The following is a 27,056-nucleotide window of genomic DNA, read 5'->3' as shown; positions in this document are numbered from 1 at the left end:
AATTCTACAGTACAGCACCTAAGGCAATGACAAGCACACACCAGATTGAAATGTCAGAGACTCATTTGTGAAGAAAATAAAAATAGGAATTAATTTAAAGACAGCACAATAGATAGGGTTGCTCCAAGTGCAACTGCCTTGTTATTAAAAAACAAGCTCAATCCTCACAAATTTTCCATTTTGATATGAGTTTCAATATGCCACTTATTACATGTGCAATTCTCTGAAGCTTCTCTAAAAGATGCAGCGCATGAATAGACTTCTAAAATGTTCTTTTCAAATGCCACACAAATCCATACAGTAATAAGGTAACAGAAAATTGTAAAAATTAGGAATGTTAACAATGACACTTCTATTTCCTGATATTCTTCCCTCTATTGTAAATCTAATCTAAACTTTGAAATGTACACAAGACATCCTGAAATCTCAGTATCTCTACTCTATTTGCAGGTAACAATAATTGGAACACTTGAAACACAACTCTCAAAAATCTTTAATATCGGGGCCACCATTGTGGCACTAAGGGATAAGCCACAGTTTTTCAATACTGGCAACCCATAGCAGAGAGCTGGCTGCTCCACTTGTGATTCAGCTTCCTGCTAATGAGCTTGGGAAGGCAGTGGATGATGGTCCAAGTACTTGGGCCCCTGTAATGCATACAGAGTTTCTGGCTTTCACCTGGCCCAGTCCTGGCTGTTGTAATTGTTTGGGGAGTGAACCAGCAGGTGGAAAGTATCCATCTCTCCTTTTCTGCTGCTTTGCATTTCAAATAAATAAATCTGTTTGAAAAATCTCTACTATCTTGGGGTTAGCATGGTGCGAAGCCCCCACTTGCAATGCTGGCATCCCATTTCAGAGTCCTGGTTCAAGTCTCAGCTGCTCTGCTTCTGATCCAGCTCCCTAATAATGCACCTGATAAAGCAGCAGAAGATGGCCCAAGTACTAGGGCCCTTGCCACCCACAAAAGAGATCCAGATGGAGTTCCAAGCTCCCGGCTTTGTCCTGGCCCAGCTCCAGCCATTGTGGCCACTTGGAGAGTGACCCAGTGGATGGGAAGAGCTTTCTTTCAGTCTCTCGCTTTCTGTCACTCTGCCTTTCAAATAAAATATAATAAACCTTTCAAAAAACCTAATCTTAATTAAAATAAATTTTACATTCAAGTTTAACAGTTCATTATAACCTAATCAGTATCCTTCTCTCGTCTTATACTCAATAATTCATTTATTTCAAAAACAAAGACATCACATGGTTTGCAACCAACACCATGGTTAGAACTATTTCCAAATCACTTCACTCAACTTCTTTTTTGAAGAACCAAACTTAAAAGGTAAAACAAAGAGCACAGTTACATTCCCTAAGAGAAAAATGCTGTGATCACTTAAAATAGCTGAGTCATATTAAAAAAACTTACAAAAAGCATAACTTTCTAAGGTACACTTTAAAAAATACTTCATTTGACACACTGCCCTGAAAACTAACCTGAAAAGCTGTCCTACACAATCCAAGCTGTTTGTCTTAAGTCCTTCAATTCATGCAGAGACTAAAACTTTCAAAAGCGAATGACAACAACAGCAAGTCCAAGTGTTGTTTTCTGTAGGCAACAGCCCTAAGCTCCAAAGAAAATGAACACCCCAAAATCATCAAAGGCAGAAAGTGTTGTTATATCTTCTTTAAACTGTTAAGAGTTCCTTAGTTTTACAATTCTTTTTCTTAAACTTTTCACCGGAAGGAGAATGAACAGTCAGGATGGGAAGTTCGCTTCCAGGCAGACGGCACTAGGACTTAGAATTCAGGCTGAGAGATCAGCGGGAACACACGTATGAGGGCACTTTAAAAAGTTCGTGGGAAAAAGGAATTAAAATAAGCTTGCGTGCAAAACTGGACATCTATGCATAGTGTTTTCAGGATACACTTTGTCTATAAGTTCTTAAAGACCCCGCTACATCCAAGCACAGAGGAAACTTTCAGGAAATGCCACTATCGTAAGTTTTATGCCTCCACCCCCCCCCCTTTTTTTAAGACCTTAGGCCAGCCCTGTAAACACACGATAAAAACACAACCTAGACAAACTCCACTCTGCAAAGCAATTCACGAGTTTGCTAGAACGCTCCGGAGGGAAAGAGCCTCCCTAGCCCGCCTCCGGCCGGCAGCCTCTCCCGCGGGTGACCGGAATGCCACCACGGCAGGGTAAGTGACAGGTCCCCTCGCGCACCGCCCGCGGTCGAGGCCCTCCCGGACCCGGCAGCGGGAAAGCAATGCAAACGCAGCCTTCGGGGCCCTCCTACTTCCGTTCTCAAAGCAGAAACGCACGCTTGGTTTCTCCTCGTCCTCACCCCGAAGCCCTGCACCCCTGGGCAGCAGTGCCTCTTCGGAGAGCTCGAGTGGACAGAAAAGCGGACGGTCGCCGATCAGGGCGCCAGGACTCCCACAGGAACCGGCCGCCGGCGCCCTCCGGAGAGCGAAGCAGCTCAAGCCCGCGTCCCACCTCGCTCCCCACGGCCCCCGCCCGCGGGTAAGAGGAGCGGAAAAGCGCAAAGAGGAACTAAGTGAGGGGCGAGAGAATGCCCTGAGAGCTCCGTGCAAGGCGGTGGGGAGGGGTGGAAGCCGAGAGGGAGCGGAAGGAAGAGGAGAGGAAGAGCAGCGGGCGGAGGAAGGGGCCAGGGCGCGCGCCCGCGAGGGGCCGAGACTTCGGGAACGCGGGCGCTCCGCCCCGGGCAGAGGGCGAGGAAGAGAGGGTGAGGGGGTGCAGGGGTGCGGGGGTAAGGAGGCGGCGGCCCGCTGCCGGCCACGCCTGGCCCCTCGGGAAAGGTCGGTCGGGGGCTGCAGTGCCCTCGTCGGGGCACGCTCGCCCGTCGGAAGACAAGGACTGCCCGGCCCTCCGCCCGCTCCGCGGGCCGGCTCTCACGCCCCCACCGCTGGGGAGGCCGCTCCCGGGCGACGCCGGCCGGGCGCCGGGCGGCCGTGCTGGCTACCTGAAGCGGGGTGAGTCCTTCAGACACTCCTCGAAATCCACCGTCATCTTCATCCTGCCTCCGCCTCGCCTAGCGCGCGGCGACGGAAGAGCCGAGGGGCCGCGGGAGCGGCCACGCTGGGGACCCGGACGGCTTCGGCGGGAGCTCGGCCGCTACGAGCGCTGCGCGGGACTGCGGAGGGCGCCTCGGCCGCTGGTCATAGCAGCAGCGAAGACAGCGACGGCTCTTCAGGCCCCAGTCCGGCCCCTCTTCCTCCCGCCCCCAGCAGAGCGCTGGCCTCAGGGAAACGGCCCCGGAGTGACAGCCGCGGCCAGCCAGCCACGAACCCGGCGGCCAATGGGCGGGGCTTCCGGCAGCACCGCCTGCGGGCGCTCCGGCAACACACCTGAGCGACGGTTGCCCGGACCAATGAAGAGCGCGACCGTGGGCACCTCCTTGCCACAACCGCTCCCGACGGCCAACCGAGATGCGCAGGCGTCGTTAGGCGGGACGCATCGGTTGCTGGGAGGCCTGCAGCCGAGGCTCCTTGGGAAGGAAGTCACGTGACTGCGCCCCGCGCTTCCCTCGGAGCCTCCGCCTCTTCTCCTGCTTTCCCAGCCCCGCCCTGCTGAGCTGCCAACGCTGAGGAGCCGCCTCCTGCAGGTCTGAGGAGGCAGATTTGCTCTTCAAAGCAGCTTTGGCAAAAATCTGAAGGGGTGAGGGGTAAAAATTATAAAGGAAGAGACTGGCTAAACCACGACTTTCAGTTCAGAGAAACTGAGGCCAAGAGAGGAGAGGGGGCAACTTTAATGATAAAAGTCATATTTCACGTCCTGGTTCCATCGATTAATAATCTGGAAACTGCTCCCCCGTACTTCCTGCAAGAGCTGGCGTTTGGGATGGGCGTGGAAAGAGCAGAAGGAGGCACACAGCTGCGAGGGGCAGGGCGTCTCTGTGGAGGAACTGTTCCCAGAGCCGCAGCAGACGGCTCTCTCCTCGCTGACTCCTCTCTCCGTGCCCTGAGGCCCGTCTGAAGACCGGGCTTCATGTGCCCCGCCGTGCAACACCTGCCCCTTTGCTCCACACTTTTTCCAGAAGCACTTTAACGTATTCATGAGCTGATTCTCAACTTGACTCCACAAGGCAAGTGTTTACCATACTCCCTAATTGTAAGATGCCATTGGTAGCAAAAAGGGCAATGAATTCATTACCCTTAAATATATTTTTTAAACGAACTTGAAAGTCATAGGCGCTTCTTAAGAGTGTCTATGTAGGGTGTTCTGACAGCATAATGGCTCTGAGAATCTGGGAGCAAACTTTTTCCATTTACTTCCTAGGTTTGTGGCTTTAAAATTAAGATAACACCACTATTCCAATAGAGTTGTCAAGTTAACAGAGTGCCACATAGTAATAATTCAGTGACTGTTGGTTATTGTAACTGGCCGCTTTCTTCTTCAGTAATCAAGGACTAAGTTTCAGCACTTACACTTTTACTGTCTAAACTCTTAACCTTTTGACCATCTGGTTAAGTATAGCATGATGACATAGTTTTTCATAGCCTATGTTTATCTCAATCTCTTTAGCACCTTTAGAAAGTAACAGTAGAATTTTCAGACATTTCAAAGCATATACAAGCATTCTGTATGCTTCCTCTTTGGTTATAAATTTATTTTTGTTCTTTTAATTAAATTGCATATCCCTCAGGCAGGCACTGCAGCACAGCAGGTTAAGCTGCTGCTTGGGACGCCCACATCCCATATTGGAATGCCTGAGATCAGCCCCGCCTCCACTTCCAATCCAGCTCCCTGCTCATGTGTTCCCTGGGTGATTGCAGGTGATGGTTCAAATACATGGGCCTCTTCCACACACATGGGAGACCCCGCTGGAGTTCCTGGCTCCTGGCTTCAGCCTGGTCCAGCTCCAACTGTTGTAATTTAGGGAGTGAATCACTGGATAGAACTCTTTCTATCCCCCACCCCCACCCGGCCCCTTCAAATAAGCATGAACTTTAGGGGCCAGGACTGTGGCAGAGTGAGTAAAGCCACTGCCTGCGACACTGACATCCCATATGGGTGCTGGTTTTAGTACTGGCAATTCCCTGCTAATGGCAGAGGATGGCCCAAGTATCTGGGACCCTGCCACCCATGTGGGAGACCAGAAGAAGCGCCTGGCTCCTGGCTTCAGTCTGGTCCAGCCCTGACTTTTGCAGCCATTTGGGGAGTGAACCAACTGATGGAAGATCTTTCTCTCTCTCTCTCTCTCTCTCTCTCTTTCTCTCTTTCTCTCTTTCTCTCTCTCTAACTCTGTCTTTCAAATAAATAAAAATAAATCCTTCTTAAAAAGAGAATAAACTTGGGCCAGCGCCATGGCTCACTAGGGTAATCCTCTGCCTGCGGTGCCGGCACCACAGGTTCTATTCCCGGTTGGGGCGCCAGTTCTGTCCCGGTTGCTCCTCTTCCAGTCCAGCTCTCTGCTGTGGCCCGGGAGTGCAGTGGAGGATGGCCCAAGTGCCTGGGCCCTGCACCTGCATGGGAGACCAGGAGGAAGCACCTGGCTCCTGGCTTCGGATCAGCGCAGCACGCCGGCTGTAGCGGCCATTTGGGGGATGAACCAATGGAAGGAAGACCTTTCCCTCTCTCTCTCTCTCTCTCTCTCTCTCTCTAACTCTGCCTCTCAAAAAAAAAAAAAAAAAGAATAAACATTTTTTACATCTCCCTGGAATCTACACAGCTACTCTGGATTACTAGAAACTATCAATTTAAATATTCAATATCCTCAAATAGATCAGTTGGCCAACCTTTACTAGCATCGTAACTTCATGTCAAATTTGCCAAGAGAATTGGCAATTTCTACTAAATTTCATTGTATTCCTAGTGCATTGCAACTAATCAGCCTACAGGTTAACTTCTTGTTTCAGTGCTTCATCACAGTGTAGCCTTTTGACAGACACCTAAAGTGACACTTTACAGTTCAAATTAAAACTCAGCTCCCTGGGGAGTGCTTGGTGCAGCAATTAAAACGCCACTCAGGATGCTCACCACCATACTGGAGTGCCTGTGTCAGAGACCCAGCTCAGGTTCCTGATTCCAGCCCCCTACTGATGTGCACCCTAGGAGGCAACATGTGATGGTTCTAGTACTTGGGTCCCTGCTACCCATGTAGGAGACCCAGATTGGACAGGAATTCCCAGTCCTGGCTTCAACCCGGCTGTCTGCCTTTCAAATAAAATGAAAATAAACAAATAAAAGTGTTTTTTAAATATTTATTTATTTATTTATTTGAGAGGCAGAGTTACAGAGAGAGAAAGCAAGAGAGAGGTCTTCCATCTACTGTTCGCTCCCCAAATGACCTCAGTGGCTGAAGCCAGAAGCCAGGATCTTCTTTCAGGTCTCCCATATGGGTGCAGGGGCCCAAGCTCTTAGGCCATCTTCCTCTGCTTTCCCAGGCCATTAGCAGGAAGCTAGATCAGAAGTAGAGCAGCCAGGACTCAAACAGCTGCCTATATGGGATGCTGACACCACAGGTGAAGGCTTAACTTACTACACCACAGCACCAGCCCCCAAATAAAAAAATTTTAAAAATTCAACTTTCTACAAGTATATACAATTATTAGGTGTCAATTGAGAAAAAAATTGCAATTTTACAAATGCAAATGAGTCAACTTAGCAAATTATCAAACATCTTTCTGTGGATGGCTAAATTTGCATATACTCAGTTGGTGTTAGCGCTATCACAATTTTTCTTCTCTACTCTGTGACAAAGGTAGTATTTTGGGGTATCACTTGTAAGATATGTCCCAACTTCAGAAACATTAAATGTGGGATGGGTAGGAGCAGTGGGACTTAGAATAAAATAGAAGAAATACAATATTATTATCATCATCTTATAATTATGGAAACTGGGACTTCACACTTTAAAAGTAACTTGCCAAGTGACTAAGGCCAAACACAGGCTCTATGATGCCAGACCCTAATGCAGCTGCCACTCTGCCCTTCAGAACTCAGCCTTTCACAGTTGTGGTTCTGTCTGCTTGTGCAGCATCTCCCTTTTCATCTCTTTAAAATGCTGCTGAAATGCCACCTCCTTCAGGAAGCCTTCTCTGTTTGCTACAATACAGACCCCACTTCAGTGAACGTTAGTAATCAGGCTTTCTCTACACTCTAAAAGAGGTGAATTATCCAACCTTAAGTCTCTCCCAAATTCTTCTTCACAGACTTCTGGGCCCCTCCCTCCAATTCCCTTGGGACCCTGGACACCCACAGTCTTTCCCAGATTCTGGTTTCCTCTGAGGATACTCTTGGCCATATTTACTCTTGAGCAGAATTGTTCAGTCTCCCCCTCCCCAGTGCTCCTGGGTCAGGGCATATGTTCAGCAAGAGCCTAACTCTTGACAGATTAGAATTTACATGCCATCTGCATACAAGAATTCCTCTTTGTCCTAGGCTAATGGCGTCCAACCACATCACTGCCTGAACTTGCCTCATTGCTGTTTTCCACCAGTTTCCTCCTAATGCCTTTCCTTGGCCTGGCTAATGTATTGAAAACTCTCAAGAAAAGGGAGTTATGGCCGGCGCCGCAGCTCAATAGGCTAATCCTCCGCCTTTCAGTGCCAGCACACCGGGTTCTAGTCCCGGTCAGGGCACTGGATTCTGTCCCGGTTGCTCCTCTTCCAGGCCAGCCCTCTGCTGTGGCCAGGGAGTGCAGTGGAGGATGGCCCAAGTGCTTGGGCCCTGCACCCCATGGGAGACCAGGAGAAGTACCTGGCTCCTGCCTTCGGATCAGTGTGGTGCGCCTGCCGCAGCGCGGCAGCCGCAGCAGCCATTGGAGGGTGAACCAACGGCAAAGGAAGACCTTTCTCTCTGTCTCTCTCTCTCACTGTCAAAAAAAATAAAAATAAAAATAAAGAAAAGGGAGTTGTGATAAGGATGACTGTGGGCAAGTACTGGAACTGGGAAGCACAGGAAACCAAGCATCTCTGGAAACAGTTTCTCTCTCTCTCTCTCTCTCTCTCTCTCTCTCTCTCTCTCTATTTGAAAGGCAGAGTTACATAGAGAAAGATAAACAGTGAGAAATGTCTTCCATCTACTGATTCACTCCCCAACGGCAGAGGTTGGTCCAGGCCAAACTTCATCCAGGTCTCCCACATGGGTGGCAGGAGCCAAAGCCCTTGAAACATCTTCCTCTGCTTTCCCAGACACAGTAGCAGGGAGCAGAAACCGGCACTCATATGGGATGCCAGCATTGCAAGCGGCAGCTCAACCAGCTGCATCACAACCTCAGCCCCTGGTCTTTCTCTCTTGGAGACCCCTTTCCTACTCCCAAACTCCCACCAGGTTTCCTCTCTGCCCTCTGTGGGTTCTGTTCCACTGTGAACCTGACTTGTTTATATTCTATCATTGTTACTGCTTCCTTCTACCCAGCAGGTAAGTAAATGAATGAAGCTGGCCAGATGGTGAGCAGTATGGAGTGGTGGAGACTGTGATAAAAATGTGCCCTGTGTCTGACTCAGCTCCAGTTGGTTTTTGCTCTACCAGACTTTCAGATTTTAGAGAAGACAGATAGCCAGAATTTAATGCAAAAATCTCCCTCTTTTCATATACTGGCAACCTTTCACAATATTAGAAACATTTGCACAGAGCATGAAAGTGAGGTTCAGGGCCACTCTGCAAATTCTGCTCTATAAACGTGGTTCTTGACAGTTCTTGATACAGGCTTTCAACCTGCGTGCCTGGTGTTCATCACTCCAATCTGGTCTTCATTTCCCACATCTCAGGAGAAAATCACAGTAGCCTAGCTCATCATTTCCTGTCAGTCAGAGTCCCCCACAAGCCAGTAGAGTAATGGGATCACTCACTTAATCATTTGTACAGGAATGGGGGCTCTAAGACAGCTGAACGATAGATAAACAATTTCCCTCAAGAAGCATGTTGATTGGGCCTGGCACCGTGGCTCACATGGCTAATACACCCACCCATATGGGTGCCAGGTTCTAGTCCTGGTTGCTCCTCTTCCAGGCCAGGTCTCTGCTGTGGCCCGGGAAGGCAGTAGAGGATGGCCCAAGTCCTTGGGCCCTGCACCCGCATGGGAGACCAGGAGAAAGCACCTGGCTCCTGGCTTCGAATCGGCGCAGTGCCGGCTATAGCGGCCACTTGGGGCGGGGGGGCGCGGTGAACCAACAGAAGACCTTTCTCTGTCTCTCTCACTGTCTGTAACTCTACCTGTCAAATAAATAAATAAATGAATCTAAAAAAAAAAAAAAGTATATTGCTGGCTGGGCCCCATAAAGGACAGCTGGTAAACTCTCAGGTCATCTTGGACTTTAGCTCCTGATTCATAATACGCTACCCCAAGTTCTACTATGAGCTTAGGAGACTTCAACATTCATTCATTCTTCATTTATTTATTTCAGTAGTCTGAATTTGAGCATATATCTGGCCAGGCCTTGTTGCAGGCTCTGAGATTGACAGGTGAAATAGTCTTTCCCCACCCTGCCTTGAGCTCTTAGACTATAAGTTCTGTGCCAGGAGCAAGCACAAAGGGCTACTCATACTCTAACAGTCATTCCTCCTGGGGAGGGAACTAAAGGTCCTCATATCTGTGCAGATAGGCAGAATCCAAGAAAAAAACGAGGAAGCTCTTTCCAAGGACTCTGAGTCACAAGGAGTTGTGTGACTGAAGCACAGAAGCAAGACAAACACGTGGTCTTCCAGAGCCCTAGATAAGAGCACGTGGCTCTGGAAAAGAAGCGAAAACTGAAGCTGGAGAGGTGAACCATTACCAGGTTTCCAAGGACCTTCTCTGCCTTGCAAAGGAAGTGCATCTGAAAGCACTGGGAAGCCACAGGAAGAATTGATACCTGGCGTTTACATGATCTCATTTGCCTTTTTAAAGGTAGTGGGGCAAGGGCCTAGGGGTTACTAGGACTGAGACTAACTGCTGTAAAGAATTTTGAGGTTTTCAACCAATGCAATTGCAATCAAGACATGTTTAGGAAATATAAATTGAAAGGATCTGCTGGACAAGTGGATGTGAGGGTTGAGGAAAGGAAAAACTAAACCCCTAGGATAACTCCAAGTTTCAGGTTTGGGGGACTGGGTAGGAGGTGGTACCATTTATAGAGAGAGGAGAAAGTTTATCTGCCTCAAAATATGTCACTTCAGAAAGTCCTTGAATGTCCCCAATTTAAACCCAGTCTCACCCAGAACATCCCCTACACAAACTCAATCTTAGATGTCTCCAGTCATCTCACTCCCATACATTCCCATCACACCCTCACCCCCACCCCAGTGCTCCTTTTTTTATCTCCCAGGCTGTTGCTATCCACCCTGCCTCGCCTTCCTCCACCGCAGGCCCTTCCCTGGCAGCTTCACGCCCAGCTCTGGATCAGTCCAGACATCTTCCTTCAACTCTCCCTCCCCTCCTCGTTGCTGAGCAAACTTGAGGCAGTTTATACTTTATCTTACTTTATTAAGATTCATGTATTTGAAAGATTTGGGGTCTTTTTCAAGATTTTTTTTTAATTGGGGCTGACACTGTGGCATAGAGGGTAATAATTTTTTTTTTTAAGATTTATTTGTTTATTTGAAAGTCAGAGTTCAGGGAGAAATCTTCTATTCACTGGTTCACTCCCCAAATGATGCAACAACGGGGGCTAGGCCAGGCTGAAGCCAGGAGCTTCTTCCAGGTCTCCCACCTGGGTGGCTGGGGCCCAGGGACTTGGGCCATCTTCCTCTGCTTTCCCAGGCACATTAACAGGTAGTTGGATCAGGAAGTGAAGCAGCCGGGACTTCAACTGGTGCCCATATGGGATACCAGTGCTGCAGGTGGCAGCATAAACTGCTGCTACACAGTGCCAGCCCCATAAATAAACCTTTTTTCCAAAAAAAAAAAGAAAGATAGATGTATATAATACCATTTTTAAAAAGAGATTTTATTTATTTATGTAAAAGAATTATAGAGGGAGAGAGGGAGAGAGGTCTTCCATCCACTGGTTCACTCCCTAAGTGACCACAATGACCAAGGCTGGTCATATGGATGGCAGGGGTCGAAGGATTTGGGCCATCTTTTGCTGCTTTACCAGGCACATCAACAGGGAGCTGCATCAGAAGCCAGGAAACCAGATTTGAACCAGTGCCCATGTGGGATGCCAGTGTTGTAGGTGGTTTCTTAACCTGCTATGTCACAACTCCTGCCCATCAGCTTATATTTTAAAGCAATGGGAAGGTACTAGAAAAATTCAAGTAGGGGAATAATGTGATCTGACTTGATTTGTATTTTAAAGTAGTTTACATAGGCAAATGGGTGAAGGCTTTCAAGCTAAAACTATTGCATTCACCACCACATACTTAGGATTTTCAGCTCTATTTATGTGATTTATCTGCGGCCACCTCCCTGGCCCGTTGGCACAGTGGCTGTTACCAATCCCTGCCATTCTTCTCAACTTCCCTGCAGACTGTGGCCCACTGCTTTCTTGATTTGTAGATAACCTTGATTGTTCACAACAGGAGCTCCCATGCTAGCCCCAGCCCACACGCTCACCTGCATTCCCACCTCCCTTACTTCTTACTCACTTGCCTCAGAGAAAGCTACATCTCTTTCTGCCTCTCTTAATTTGGAATTTGTACCCCACCCCTTCCCAAAATCTCATCCATTATTGCCACCTGCATCTTCGAACTTGCTCTCAGCTGACCATTTTCTCTTTGAAGAAAAGAGAAAAAGAGTTCTGTGTTAACCAAAAACAAGAGCCTCGTGATAAAATGGAGTTGCTTCACCCAGAACCCAGATGACATGGTTTCCATGGACCCAAGGAGGCATCTGGAACCAGGGCCTGTACAGCCTGGTGCTTTCCAGACATCTTGCTTCATTCCTCTGCACACCTGCAGCTCATGTCATCTGATTCTCCAGGAATAAGCTCCCAACACTACCTAATCCCCCAGAGAGAATTTTTTTTCTTTCTCCTGGTCCAATTTTCCTTGGGAGAAGAATTGACCCATCTTTGAAGATGTACCCCATCAAGGATCAATTGACTACAGCCAAGGGGGCAGCCATGTACAAACGTGACTTCCAGAAGTTAAGCCTTTGACCAAGTAGGTGGCAGACAGTAAAGAAAGAGGACCTGTGGGTTAGATAAATCCCCCTCTGGCTATTGCCAACTCTCCCTCCATGGCTATATCTATGATATTTTAAGGGTACAGTCTCTATATTTTCTCCTTCTATTCATTCTGTGGTTCTTTGGCTTTCCTTTCTCCACTCCCATCCCTGCCCCACCTCCATCTGTTTTCAGTAAGGTCACTTTTTAATTGCCTCGCTCAAAGGACACTTTTCAACCCTTTTCCCCCGACACCTCTTCAGCACTTGACAGTGTTGGCAGCTCTTTCCACCTTGGAAACTCATACGTCTTTCTCACTTAAAAGTCCTCAATGGTTTGTCATCATCAAAAGCTATGATCTTTAAACTTTCCTTAATCATAACACCCTTTATTCAGAAGAAAAGACCTCTCACTGGTGCCCACCATTCAGTAGGTAAAAGCGTAGTTGGTGTGGCTGGAACGGAGTGGGAGACCAGAGCACTAACCATCTGGCCCCACTCTCCATCCCCAGATGACCCAGGTGTGGACTCCACAATCTACTGAGTATAAATTGAAAAACACAGATGAGGCCGGCGCCGCAGCTCACTAGGCTAATCCTCCACCTAGCGGCGCCGGCACACTGGGTTCTAGTCCCGGTCAGGGCGCCGGATTCTGTCCCGGTTGCCCCTCTTCCAGGCCAGCTCTCTGCTATGGCCCGGGAAGGCAGTGGAGGATGGCCCAAGTGCTTGGGCCCTGCACCCCATGGGAGACCAGGAGAAGCACCTGGCTCCTGCTTTCGGATCAGCGTGGTGCGCCGGCCGCAGCGCGCCAGCCGTGGCAGCCATTGGAGGGTGAACCACCGGCAAAAGGAAGACCTTTCTCTCTGTCTCTCTCTCTATCTACTCTGCCTGTAAAAAAAAAAAAAAAAAAAAAAAAAGATGAACTATAAATTCATTTGGGGGGGGGGGTGATTTGTTTATTTATAAGACAGAGTGACATAGAGGAAGAGACAGAGAGATATTCCTTCTGCTGTTTGACTCTCTAAGTGGCTACTTGGGCCTGGGCCTGACCAAAGCCAGGAGCCAAGAATTCCATCTGGGTCTTCCACATGGGTGGCAGGAACCCAAGCACTTGGGTCATCATCCACTGCTTACCAAGCATATTAGCAGGAAGCTGGGTCAGAAGCGGAGCAGCAGGGACATGAACCAGCACTATATGGGGTATGGGAGTCCCAAGTGACAACTTAACCCACTGTGCCACAACAACAGCCCTGAGCTCCAAATTATTAATTCATAAATAAGTTGCTGGGGCCTGCACTGTGGTGTAGCAGATAAAGCCACTGCCTGCAGTTCCAGCATCCCATATGGGCACCAGTTGGAGTCCTGGCTGCTCCTCTTCCAATCCAACTCTCTGCTATGGCCTGGAAAAGCAATAGAAGATGGCCCTCTGCCTCTGCCTCTCTGTAGCTCTGCCTTTCAAATAAATAAATAAATCTTTTAAAAATTTTTGATATTTCTATACCCATATGTTCTTCTAGACCCTCTGGGTGGTGACATTACATTCTTTTCAGCTTTCTAGCTCTAGAACCTAGCCCAGTGACTGGCATCTACTAGGTGCCTAATAAATGTTCTATACATTGATATACTCCTCTCCTCAAGTGATATCTTTCTCATTCAAATCCCTATCATTAGAAATGCATGCAAGTATGCATTTGCCCACCAGATTATGAGCTCAGATAATGATACCTGTTGAGATGATTGTGAGAATTAAATAAGAAATAGATAAGAGTGCCTGGTGGTTTGTTAGCTGAGCCTATTGCTCATTTAAGATGTATTTATTTATTTAAAAGGCAGAGCAACAGAGAAAGAGAAAGAAAAGAACTCTTCTATTTGCTAGTTCATTTCCCAAATGGCCACAACAGCCAGATCTGGGGCAGGCTGAAACCAGGAGCCAGGAACTCCATCCTGGTTTCCCACATTGGTGGCAGAGACTCAAGTATATGGGCCATATTGCACGCCTTCCCAGGCACATTCAGAAGCAGAGCAGCCAGAACTTGAACCAGCATTTAAAAAGCATCCTTTTTAAACTTTTTAATTTATTTTTTCTATTCAAAAAACAGAGTGACCAAGAGAGGGAGACACAGAGAAACAAAGATCTTCCATGTGCTGGTTCACTCCTTAAATGATTACAACTTCTAAGGTTGGATCAGGACAAAGCAAGGAGCCTGGAACACCATCCCCTGCCACAGTGGGTGCCAGGGACTAAGTACTTAGGCCATCTTCTGCTGCTTTCCTAGGTTCATTAGCAGAGTGCAGGGAAGTCAGGTCTTGAACCTGAGTTCATATATGGGATGCTGGCTACACAAGGGGCGGCCTGACCTGCTGGGCCACAATGTCCTGCTGTGTGTTGTAAAATAGCTACATGGGCCCCACCTCCTGAATCAGCTTTTCTGGGGTGGAGTCTGGGCCTGTGTCTCACAGATGACTCTGAGGCACACCCTTCATGATTGAAACTCTGGCTAAGGTTCATTTTGTAAGTCCAGGACCTAGCACAGAGACCAGCAGTATAGTAGATGCTCACTAAATGTAGGTTGAGTTGGAAGTGAGAGAAGTTTCCAACCTTCAAAAGATGACAGTGTTTTTATCTAACAAGCCAAGAGGCTAAAGTAGGACAGATGGTTTAGGTTAAAAGAGTCTAAACCACAATTTGGTTCTGGGTCCCTTATTGTTTGGTCTGTACCTCAGTAAACACTGTGCTGCTGCTTCTTTCTGCCCCCTTAACCAGTAACCAGTATTTTTAAGATTTATTTATTTATTCATTCATTTGAGTCAATTATAGTGCAGGGGATTGGGGAAGACAGAGAGCTCTTCCATCCGCTGGTTCACTCCCCAGATGGCCACAACGGTAGGCCTGAGCTGTGCTGAAACCAGGAGCTTCCTCCAGGTCTGCCACATGGGTAGCAGGGACCCAAGCACTTGTGCCATCTTCTGCTGCTTTCCCAGGCCATCACCAGGGAGCTGGATTGGAAGTGGAGCGGCCAGGACCTGAACCAGCGCCCATGTAGGATGCCAGTGTTAAAATGGCAGTGGCTCTACCTGCTAAACCACAATGCTGCCCTCACTACCCCACCCTTCTGCTTTTATTACATAGAAAGAAAATGTACTCTTTCCAGCTGCAACCCCCCAGATTCAAGCACCCAGGTTTCTAAGAATTTGCTTCCTAACCTCTTGAATTTGCTACAGTCTGCCTTTTTTTTTTTTTTTTTTTTTTTTTTTTTTTTTTTTTTTACAGGCAGAGTGGACAGTGAGAGAGGGAGACAGAGAGAAAGGTCTTCCTTTTCCCGTGGGTTCACCCTCCAATGGCCGCCGCGGCTGGTGCACCGCGCTGATCTGAAGGCAGGAGCCAGGTGCTTCTCCTGGTCTCCCATGCGGGTGCAGGGCCCAAGGACCTGGGCCAGCCTCCACTGCACTCCCGGGCCATAGCAGAGAGCTGGCCTGGAAGAGGGGCAATCGGGACAGAATCCGGTGCCCCGACCGGGACTAGAACCCGGTGTGCCGGCGCCGCTAGGTGGAGGATTAGCCTAGTGAGCCGCGGCGCCGGCCCCACAGTCTGCTCTCTGGAAGCTCTCCTGGAAGGCCTTCCCTCGCCTAGCACCACATTTACCTGACTCTCAGATCCCGTATGTAATAGCTCTTGAATTTGTGTCCTCCTTCCAATCTCTAATGCCATTGCATTGGTTTGAGTCTTCATTATTTCTTGCCTAGACTATTTGAAGCAATATCCTAACTGGTCTTCCTGCCACAATCTCACCCTCCCCAGCATATCCTCTGTATTATTACTCAAAACTGCCCATTTGTCCATTCTTTCTTCCTTTCTTTCTCTTTCTTCTCTGCTTCCTTTCTTTTGAAGATGTACGTATTTATTTTGAAGATTTATTTATTTGTTTATATATTTATCTTCCACCCACTGGTCCACTCCCCCAAATAACCACAACACCTGGAGCTGCGCCATGCCAAAGCCAGGAGCTGAAAACTCCATCCTAGTCTCCCACATGGGTGCCAGGGGCCCAAGCACTTGGGTCATCTTCCAGTGCCTTCCCAGGCACATAAGCAGGGAACTGAATTGAAAGCAGAGCAGCTGAGACTCAAACTGGCACTCTGATATGGCATGTTGGGGTCACAGGCAGTGGCTTATCCTGCTGTGCTACAGTGTCATCCCCAAAAACTATCTTTCTTAAAAGCTGGTCTGGTCACATCACTCCCAAAAACTCAAAAGACTGCAGTGTCTTCCCATTGCTTCCATGACACAGAGTACAAAAACCATCTCTGGCCCTCTCAGTAGCCAGAGTACTTACTATTCTTGTACTTACAGTACTTGCTATTCTTGTACCACCATCTCCAAAACTCCAGCTCTACAGGCCATTGTGGCCATGGACTATAGGTTTAACAACTAATAGAAACCACCTCTGACTAGTTTACGCAGGAGAGAATTTCCTTAAAATGTAGTTAAGAGTCCATGGTAGGTTTATGTATAGTAAGGAAACTATCCATCCATGAGTAAAGGGTAAACAAATTGTGATATAAGTATACTATGGAACACTACTCAAATAAAAAAGTGATAAAAAGCATTTAATTTTTAAAAAATAATTGTTTGTATTCATTTGAAAGGCAGAGACAGAAAAAGAGAGCTCTTATCTGTGGTTCACTCCCAAATACCTGCAACACCTAGCACTGCCAGGCTGAAACCAGGAGCTGGGAACTCAACCCAGGTCTCCCCAGCGAGTGGCAGGAACCCGAGTTCTTGAGCCATCACTGCTGTCTTCCAGGGTGCACATTAGCAGGAAGCTAGAATGGAAAGCAGTGCAAGAACTGGAATCAAGGCACTCTGGTATGGAATGTGGAGATCCCAAGTGGCATCTTAACCACTACATCAAAAATTGGCCTCAACGCATGTAAATTCTAAAACTGGTAGGCTGAGTGAAAGAAAACAAACACGAAAGAATTTATGCAATTTGATTATGTTTATAAAATTTTAGCACTAAGCTGTTCTATACTGAAAGAAACATATCAGTTATGTAGACAGGAATTGGAAGAGAGCTGACTACAGTGGGCACAAGAGAACTTTGTTAGGGGGAATTGAAGATGTTCTATAACTTGATTGTAGTTGCAGTGGTAATTATACAGCTATAGACATTCATAAAAACTTGCAAACTCTACACTTACAATAGGTACATCTTAGATTATGTAAACCATACCTCAGTAAAATTGATTTTTTAAACAAAATTTGCGAAGGCTATTGTCGCTCCCCCTCTTCGTGGAGGAACGGCACAGGACCCTGTGCTGTTCTCTTGTCTGCTCGGCCCTTCCTGGGTTTGCTGCTGGTCCTTCCCGGGTTGGCTGCCGATCCTTCCACCTCTGTGGAAGGGCAGCTCCACCTGCCACTTTCCCCACTTCCGCGGGGGAGTGGCATACCGCCGGCCGGCTCTCTCGGGGGCTGTTCAGATGTTATCCGGATGTTCCCCTTAGATGTTCCTGGTGCATGTTGTCTCTCTCCTCCTTTATAGTCCTCTTCCACCAATCCCAACTCTGCTACCCACACACCGAGTATGCTGCTCTCCTCCAATCAGGAGCAGGATCAGCTCCTGCAGGTTATCACTCAAGTTGGCGAGAGGCAGCTGCGTAGAAGTTGTTTACTCCTCTCCCAGCGCCATATTGTGGGAGAGCAGATGCATAGAATAAGTCTTAATTCCAGTAACTTAGTCTAGTCTGAGTTGCTCCCCACAATTCCCCCTTTCTTTTTATTCTTTGGTGTTGATACGCGCCTGTCTTTGGTGCCCCACGGCGCACACTCTGCTCTGCTTGCTAGAGTTGCCCACAGGTGCTTACAAGCCCTACCAATCAGGCAAACCGAATCCAGGTCCTCTCTTCGCCATGTTATGAGGAGGTTTTTAGGCGCTGATGCATGCCTGTGTTCAGTGCCCTGCGGTGCATGCTCTACTCTGCTAGAACTGCCTGCAGGTGCTTACAAGCCCTACCAATCAGGCAAACCGAATCCGAGCCTTCTCGTTGCCGTATTGTGGGGAGACTTATTGGTGTTGATAACGTGCCTGTCCTCGGTGACCTGCAGCAGATAAGCTGCTAGCCGCCTGCAGGTGCTCATCGCCTTACTAATCAGGCAGACCGAATCCGAGCTCTCTCATTGCCATGTTGTGGGGAGGCCTTATTTTTCTCTATTTCTCTATCTCCGAGCATTCCTATTTCTCCTATTTTACTTCTATCTGCCAGCATTCCTATTTCTCTCATTTTACTTCTAAACTTCTATTTCTCTTATCCCCGCAGCTTCCCGGCGCCCGCCCCGAGGCTGCTTCTCGGCGCCTCGCCCCACGGCGGCTTCCCGGCTCTGCACGGCTTCAGCCCGCGCTTCTCTCATCTGCGCAGCTTCCCGGCTTCACGCGCACTCCGCGGTCTCCACGCCCTTCGCGCCCGCACCACGGCCTCCGCGCCAGCCCTGCATTTCCTATCTACTCGCACCCCGTGCGCTCTCTCCGCTTGTGCCCCGCGCGCTTTCTCTGCGCGCTGCAGCTTCCGTGAATCAGGGCCTAGCTCATGTTTCCGCTTCTCGGTTTTCAGTCTAAGTTCCCCGGGCTAACCTGGAGAAATCCAACCTAGCTTACATCTCCGCCTTTCGGTTTGGCTTCCCATCTTTTGCTCCCGGGCTAATCTGACGGATTCCAACCTAGCTTATGTCTCCGCTTCTGGTTTTAGTTTTTCGCCTTTTGTTCCCCGGGCTGACTTGACGAATTCCAACCTAGCTTACGTCTCCTCTTCGGCCTGCCCCCGCAGCTTCACTTACCCTAACCTATTTTTCTCTACCCGGTATGTTTCCTAACTTTTTTTCCAACAATATTCCCCTCTCATTTCTCCTGGCTTCTCCCCACAGTCTGTATCCGAGTCTAAGTTTCTTCTAGCTTTCACTTTCGCTTTCAACCATAGATTTCTCCTAACTTCCCCGCCATAGTCCATATCCGAGTCTATGTTTCTTCCAGCTTTCACTTTCGCTTTCAATCCTAACTTCTTCCAGCACTTTTTCCATCCGGCTTTTCCCTAGGCTCTTCCCTAGTCTCTCTCTCCGGTATTTTCCCACTTCTTCCCGCTTCTTCCCTCCTGGTTTCCTATCCGAGTCACGGCACCATTATCCCTCCTAGGCTTCATATCTGAGTCACGGCAGGCTATTGGATGTTTCACAAGATTCCCAGTAAGGCAAAGATTTAAGATTGAGCCAGAGCAGAGGCCTGTAAGCACTGAGGAAAACCAGTCCTCCAAAGAAGCCATGCCTCTTCCCTCTGCTCCAGACATCATAGCTGGCGTTGCCTGCCTGCTGGCATTCCGTATTGGAGTGCTGGTTCAAGTCGTGGTTGCTCTATTTCTTATCCAGATCCCTGCTAAAGCACCTGGAAAAGTAGCAGAAGATGGCCCAAGTACTTGGGACCCTGCTACCTACATGTGAAACAAGGATGGAGATCCTGGCTTCTGGCTTTGGCTTAGCCTAGCCCAATTGTAGCAGCCATTCACGGGAAAGGACCAATGGATGGAAGACCCTTTCTCTCTCTCTCTCCCTCCTACTTCAAATAATAAATCTATAAATAAATAAATAAATACAGACATTACAACTGCTCAGAACCACAACTGCCACTTGACCACTGCCATGAGCTTTGGGGACCAAGATACATCTCCCCAGCTGCTGCTCCTATTCACATATTTAATTCTGTGTGTCTGCTACTGCTTCTCTCTCTGTCTTGAGACCAAGTCTGAGGAGGTGCTTCTTCCTGACCCACGCTGGTTGCAGAGGGCTGGGAAAGAGAAGGGTGGCCATCTCCCTGGCTATGGTTGACTCTGCTCTGGCCCATGGGGCTTCCCAGACATTCAGAGCACCTAGAAGTTAACTATATGAGATATTGGTTTGCCAGGACTGTTGTAACAAAATACAACATGAATAACTTAAGCAACAGAAACTTAATTTTTCTAATCCTGAAGCCTGAAGTCTAAGTTCAAAGTGTTGCCAGGTTTGGTTTCTCCTATGGCCTCTCCCCTTGGCTTGCAGGTGGTCATCTTCTCCCTCTGTCCCCCTGTGGCCTTTCCACTGTGCATCTCTGGCATGTCTCTTCCTCTTCTTATAAGGGCACAAGTCACAATGGATTAGGGTGCCACCCCATGACCTCATTTAACTTGAACTCCCTCTTTAAAAGCCTATCTCCACATAGTCACATTGGAATCAGGACTTCAGCACATGAATTTTGGCATAATTCAGCCCCTTAATAGAGACTAAAAAGTGATCACAGTGTTCATTACCCTGACCTGGTCTGTTTTCTCACTAACGCACAGCATTCCCTGCACTGAGGGATGAGCATTCCTCAGGTCCTCTGCTGGCTGCTGCTGGTCATCCTTGCAGATCCCCTGCAAGGGTGGGTGTTCAGCCTAGAAATTAGGAAACTGGTTGTGATGCCCGTGTCTCCTGGCAGAATGCCTGAGTTTGAGTCCAGGCTCTGCTCTCACTTCCAGTTTCCTGTTAATGTGCACCCTGTGATGCAGCAGGTGGCAAAACATGGGTCCTGGGGCCGGCGCTGTGGCATGGCGGGTAAAGCCGCCACCTGCAGTGCTGGCATCCCATATGGCTACTGGTTCAAGTCCCAGCTGCTCCATTTCCAATCCAGCTCTCTGCTGTGGCCTGGGAAAGCAGTAGAAGATGGCCCAAGTCCTTGGGCCCCTGCACCTGCATGGGAGACCCGGAAGAAGCTCCTGGCTTTGGACTGGCGCAGCTCCGGCCATTGTGACTCACTGGGGAGTGACCCAGCAGATGGAAGACCTCTCTCTCTCTCTCTCTGCCTCTCCTTCTCTCTCTGCCTCTCCTTCTCTCTCTGCCTCTCCTTCTCTCTCTGCCTTTCAAATAAATAAAATAAATCTTAAAAAAAAAAACCTTGAGTACCTGCTACCCATGTGGAAGACCCAGTTTGAATTCCTGACTCCTGGCTTTGACTTGGGTCAGCTCAATTTGTTGTGGGCATTTGGGGAGTGAACCAATGGATAGGAGCTCTGTCTATCTGTAGCTTGAGTAAATTTATAAAAGTGGTTTTTTTTTTGTTTTTTTTTTTTTGTTTTTTTTTTTTTTGTTTTTTTTTTGACAGGCAGAGTGGACAGTGAGAGAGAGAGACAGAGAGAGAAAGGTCTTCCTTTGCCGTTGGTTCACCCTCCAATGGCCGCCGCTGCAGCCGGCGCACCGCGCTGATCCGATGGCAGGAGCCAGGAGCCAGGTGCTTTTCCTGGTCTCCCATGGGGTGCAGGGCCCAAGCACCTGGGCCATCCTCCACTGCACTCCCTGGCCATAGCAGAGAGCTGGCCTGGAAGAGGGGCAACCGGGACAGAATCTGGCGCCCCGACCGGGACTAGAACCCGGTGTGCTGGCGCCGCAAGGTGGAGGATTAGCCTATTGAGCCACGGCGCCGGCCAAAAGTGTTTTTTAATGAAAAAAATCCACTTCAATGTCATTTTCTTAGGAAACTTTCTGAGTTGGACTCTCAGAATAAATGGTGTCTACTCCACACCCTAACACTCACCACTGCCCTACCACACACTGTGACCTCAAGGGCAGGGATTCATTCACTATGTGGCCCAGTGCCCAGCTCTTAGGAGAAATTCTGCATGACGAGGAGTTTTCCAGCATTCCTCTCCTCCTACTTCATGCTCAGGTAATGACAAACTGTCTAGAGCTTCCCAAGTATTCCTCACTATTTCAGGCCTCCTGCCCCTTAATGCTGAAGTCACATGTCCCCCTAACCATCCCAAATGCCTCCGTGTGTGGGGGTGCTTGTGCATAAGCATACAGTGTAAGAAATTATTTAACACCTGCCTTGTGCCCACCACCCAGCTTATGAAATAGACCTAACCAGCATTGTCAGAACCCATGAGTTCCTCCCTGATCACCAATCCCTACCAACCCCTCAGAAATACCTATCTTGAATTTGCATTTATTACTCCTTGCTTTTCTTTCTGTTCATATATGTATCCCAAAGCAATATACTTCCTCTTTTGATTTTTAACTTTATATAAATGATTTATTATATACATATATATATTTGCCCATAACTTTTTTCATTTATATTTTCCTTGAGCTCAAAGTCATTTTTGCAATATTCACTCATATAATTCATTTTTACTGTTTTATGAATATACTTTCTCCATTCTCCTGTAGACTTTAGAGTTTAGTTCTTTTCTGTCTGAATTTGCTGCCATGAACATTCTTGTCTATGTCTCCCTAATGCAGGGGTTGACAAGAATAGCTCCAGGGCATATATCCAGGAATGGAATTGCTAGGCTAGGTGTATCTTCAACTTTATGAGATAGAGGCAATTTGCTTGCCAAGTATTAAGCCAACTTTTATTACCTCAATCCCATTACTCCATATCCTCATTAATAGTTGATGCTGTCAGATGTTTTACTTCCTGCCAATCTGATGGTATAAAAATTATCTCAGGTGCGAGCATTTGGCCTGGTGCTTAAGACATCCAGGTATAACACTGAAGTACCAGGATTTGATCTCTGGCTCTAACTTCCTGACTCCAGCATCCTGCTAAGGCAAACCCTGGGAGACAATGGTGATGGCTCAAGCAATTGGGTTCCTACCACTGTGTGGGTGACCTGGATTGAGTTCCTAATCCCTGCTTCAGCCTGACCCAGCCCTGGCCATCATGGGCATTTGGGTAGTAAACCTGCAAATGGGAGCCGTGTGTGTGTGTGTGTGTGTGTGAGAGAGAGAGAGAGAGAGAGAGAGAGAAAGAGAGAGATTATGTGTGTGTCAGCCTGTCTCTGTCTCTGTGTGTCATCTCATGGAGGGGTTGGCATTGTGGCACAGTGGGTTAAGCCACTGCTTGCAACACTGGCATCCACATGAGCACCAGTTCCCACATGAGCACCAGTTGGAGTCTCAGCTGCTCCACTCCTGATCCAGCTCCCTGCTAATGTGCCTGGGAGAACAGCAGATGATAACACAAGTGCTTAGGCCCCTGCCACCCAGGTGGGAGACCTGAATGGAATTCTAGGCTCCTGCCTTTGGCCAGGCCCAGCCCCTGGCTGTTGTGACCATTTGGGGAGTGAACCAGTAGAGGGAATATCTCTCTCCCTCCCTCTCTCTGCTTCTCTTTCTCTCTATGACTTTGCCTTTCAATTAAATAAAATAAATCTTTAAAAAATACAAAATAAAAAAATCCATCTCAGGGGCAAGCATCCCTTGGGACCCCTGCATCCCATATTAAAGTACCTAGGATCATGTTCCACCACTGCTTTCAGCTCCAGCTTCTTGCTAATATGCACACCCTGAGAAGCAGCAGGTGATGGCTCAAGCACTTGAGTCCTGACCACCCATGTAGGAGAACCAGATTGAGATCCAGGTGCCTGATTCTGGCCTGGCTGGCCCTAGCTGTTGTGGGTATTTGGGGATTGAACTAGCATATGGAAGATCTTTCTCTCTCGCGCACGCGCTCTCGCTCTCGCTCTCTCCTCTTTTCAAATAAAATGAAAATAACTAAAAAATTTTAAAAGAAGTATCTCATTGATTTTGTGATGTCTAGTATATATTTTATTATAGATCTATTCTCTGATTATTAATGAGGTTGAAAATATGTTCACATGTTCCTTGGTCATTCATGTTGCCTCAGCTGTGAAGTATCTGTTCATGTCTTTTGCCCAGTTTCTAATACAGTTATTTTTGCTTTATTTGCAGAACAGCTTTATATGTTCCAGATATCAATCATTTGTCAATTTAAAAACATATTTCTTTATTTGTTTATGTATTTATTTATTTGAGGGGCATAGTTACAGAGAAGGAGGAAGAAACAGAGGGATTTTTCATCTGCTGGTTTACTCCCCAAATGGCCCAAGTGACTGGGGCTGGGCTAAGCCAAAGCCAGGATTCAGGTCTCCCACATGGGTAGCACAGGCCCAAGCATTTGGACCACCTTCCACTGCTTTCCCAGGTGCATTAGCAGGGAGCTGGATCAGAAGTGGAGCAGCAGAGGGGTAGGCAGTGTTGTGGCATAGCAGATACAGTGTTTGAGTAACAGCTTAACCCTTTGTGCCACAACACCAGCCCCATTATGAATTCTTTCAAAACAGGGACAGTGTCTTATTTTTCTGTATATACTCTATGTGTACCAATTAGCTAGCCTACTTCCTTGCACTGCAAACAGTGCTGGATTTGCTTCTATATTCTCAAATTTCTAATACCATAGACCTCCTGAGCAAGAAAGAACCTAAAACATTTTATTCATCCATGTTGTTACTATAACAAAATTCCTGAGGCAAGCTACTTTACATAGAAAAGGTTTAGGGTCTGGCACTGTGGCATAGTAGGTTAAGCCTCCTCCTGTGGTGCCGAATGAGCTGTGTTTGATCCTGGCCACTCTACTTCCTATCCAGCTCCTTGCTGATGGCCTGGGAAAGCTCTGGAGGATGACCCAAGTGCTTGGGCCCCTGCACCCACGTGGGACTCTTAGAAGAGGCTCCTGGCTCCTGGCTTTGGATCAGCCCAGCTCTGGCTGTTGTGGCTATTTGGGGAGTGAACCAGCAAATGGAAGACCTTTTTGCCTCTCCCTCTCTCTGTCTGTAATTCTACCTCTCAAATAAATAAATAAATCATTAAAAAAAAAAAAAAAGAAAGAAAAGGTTTATTTGGCTGACATCTCTGGTGGCTCAAAGTCCAAGATGTAACAGCTACATGTGTGCAGCCTCTGGTGGCGACCTAAGGGCAGATGACATCGCAGTGGGAGTGCAGGCTGGATGGGGAGGTCCCACTGCAGAGAGGAAGGCTGAGAGTGATGCAGGGTCTCACCACGCACTCTCATGAGAACCAATTCAAGAGTTCCAGGAGAACTACTTAATCCTTTCTTCAGTGACCTAATGACTTTCCACTAGGCCCTAAAGGTGACACCACCACGATGGAGACCAAGCCTCTAGCACATGAGCCTTTAGGGGACAAACACTTTCCAAATCACAGCAGCGCTATTTTGTCTTGTCTTTATTCTGCAGGTAAGGAAGTAGAGGTCCATGGAGTGTAGCTGTGTACTTGTGAGATCACGTGGTGGGCTGGTGCCAGAGGCAGGGCTCAGTGTGGTTTCTGATTCCTCCTAAAACCCCAGGGAGTGGGCTACGCTCTACTTAGCACAGTAATCCAGTGCCTGAAGAAAATGAAGCCTCCAAGAGCAGGGACAAAGAAGGGGGCTGATGTCTGCCAAAACAGCAAAGAACTAATGTAATTAAGCATTACAATGTTAAAAGAAGATGGAAAAAACAAGAATGATCACATTAAGAAGTGGGAGAGGCGTGGGTGTTGTGGCACAGCAGTTGAGCTGCCGCCTGAGAGGCCTGCATCTCATATTGGAGTGCCAGGGTTCAAGTCCCTGCTCTGCTTCCTACCCAGAGTCCGGATAATGTGCATCCTGGAGGCAGCAGGTGATGGCTCAGGTGCTTGAGTGCCTACCACCCACATAAAAGATCCAAATGGAGCTCTACCTTCTGGCTTCAGCCTGGCCCAGCCCTGGCTGTCATGGGCATTTGGGGACAGATCTCTCTCTCTCTCTCTCTCTCTCTCTCTCTCTCTCCCTCCCTCTCTTTCTCTCTCTCTCTCTCCCCCTCTCTCTCTGCCTTTCTGTCTTTCAAATGAATTTTAAAAAGTTGTTAAAGTGGAAAAATGCTCATACAAGTGGATAAAACATTTCTGAAGTCAAAAGTCAAACATACCCAAGTTACAAATATGCACCTTTTCTTCCTCATCACTTTTTTTTTTTTTTTTTTTTTTGGACAGGCAGAGTTAGACAGTGAGAGAGAGACAGAGAGAAAGGTCTTCCTTTTCCATTGGTTCACCCCCAAATGGCCACTACGGCCGATGCGCTGCGCTGATCTGAAGCCAGGAGACAGGTGCTTCCTCCTGGTCTCCCATGCAGGTGCAGGACCCAAGCAGTTGGGCCATCTTCCACTTCCTTTCCAGGCCACAGCAGAGAGCTGGACTGGAAGAGGAACCACTGGGACAGAATCCGGCGCCCCGACTGGGCCTAGAACCTGGAGTGCCAGCGCCGCAGGCAGAGGATTAGCCAAGTGAGCCGCAGCGCCGACCCCTCATCACATGTTTAAGACTGAAAAGAATAATGAGTGAGGCCTTAGCAGACAACCTATTAGAATGAAAACTGAGAACAAGGACTGACTGTTTTGCTCACCATTTTCTCTCTCTCTCTCATGTGGCACAGGGCCAGGCAAATCATGAGGATTCAATTAATATTTAGAATTCAGTAAATGACTAGCATATGTGCCAGATGTGAGTTTTTCTTGTTGATGTGGGGAATGGGCAAACCCAAGGCCTACAGTATTCCTTCGGACACACACAACACAGAAGGAATTGCTTACTCCAGACAAGCAGCATGGATTGTCATGCTATACAGTTCTGGAAGCTCTGGCTCATGAGAAGCTAAGTTATCTTCCAAAAAAAGAAACAGGAAATATGTACAAGGGAAGAAAATAAATAAATGTTGATGAGACTGTGCAGATAGAGGTTCTCACACACTGTTGATAGGAGCATAGAACGCCCCTGAAGGACAAGGTGGCACAATATGTCAACATTTTAAATGTGTCTTTGCAATTTACACTACGAAAAGGCTGTGTGTGTGTATGCACCTTTGCTGACATGTTGTTTCTACAGCAAATGACGTATATCCTATATGCTTACTAAAGAACTGGTTCAATAAGTTACAGTAGAACACCATGCTGTGCATGTTACCCCTAGAAGAAGAATGAGAAGGAAATCAATCCAATGTTGACAGCAATTATTTGTTCAATTTTATTCTCTTATGTTGTCTTTCCTTTTTTCCTCTTATTGGAAACATGTGCATTGCTTTTACAAGCAGAAAAATTGTTTCCAATTGAAGAAGATTTTAGACCTATTGTTCCAAGAAATGTGGACTTACAGAGTTTCAGATGTTATCTATTCATTTTAATGAC

At 47.6% G+C, this 27,056-nt stretch overlaps 1 protein-coding gene and 1 long non-coding RNA gene across 17 annotated transcripts in view; one reads left to right on the top strand and one right to left on the bottom strand.

Annotated features, from left to right (window-relative positions):
* The window catches only part of ACAP2 (ArfGAP with coiled-coil, ankyrin repeat and PH domains 2), a 159,337-nt gene extending 156,005 nt beyond the window's left edge, over nucleotides 1-3,332 (bottom strand). For 14 of the 15 annotated variants that reach the window (XR_016232046.1, XR_016232047.1, XR_007924434.2 and 11 more), the window contains exon 1: nucleotides 2,973-3,332. Coding sequence is in view for 12 of the 15 variants with exons in the window: in XM_089330231.1 (XP_089186357.1) it covers nucleotides 2,973-3,025 (53 nt within the window). In the remaining 3 variants the exon portion in view is untranslated. 15 annotated transcript variants of the gene reach the window in all.
* Nucleotides 3,333-3,547: 215 nt separating this feature from the next.
* Nucleotides 3,548-27,056, top strand: part of LOC108177995 (uncharacterized) — a 39,189-nt gene continuing 15,680 nt past the window's right edge. Inside the window, exon 1 of one of the 2 annotated variants that reach the window (XR_011387985.2) lies at nucleotides 3,548-4,094. This is a non-coding gene — a long non-coding RNA (uncharacterized LOC108177995). The remainder of the gene's footprint in view (nucleotides 4,095-27,056) is intronic. The other variant, XR_016233178.1, reaches the window with a different exon arrangement.

This window comes from Oryctolagus cuniculus, chromosome 4, assembly GCF_051225735.1.
Source record: "Oryctolagus cuniculus isolate XC-2025 breed Fujian yellow rabbit chromosome 4, ASM5122573v1, whole genome shotgun sequence".
NCBI lineage: Eukaryota > Metazoa > Chordata > Mammalia > Lagomorpha > Leporidae > Oryctolagus > Oryctolagus cuniculus.
Note: the sequence above shows the minus strand (reverse complement) of the source record. Positions and strands in the feature narration are given on the sequence as shown.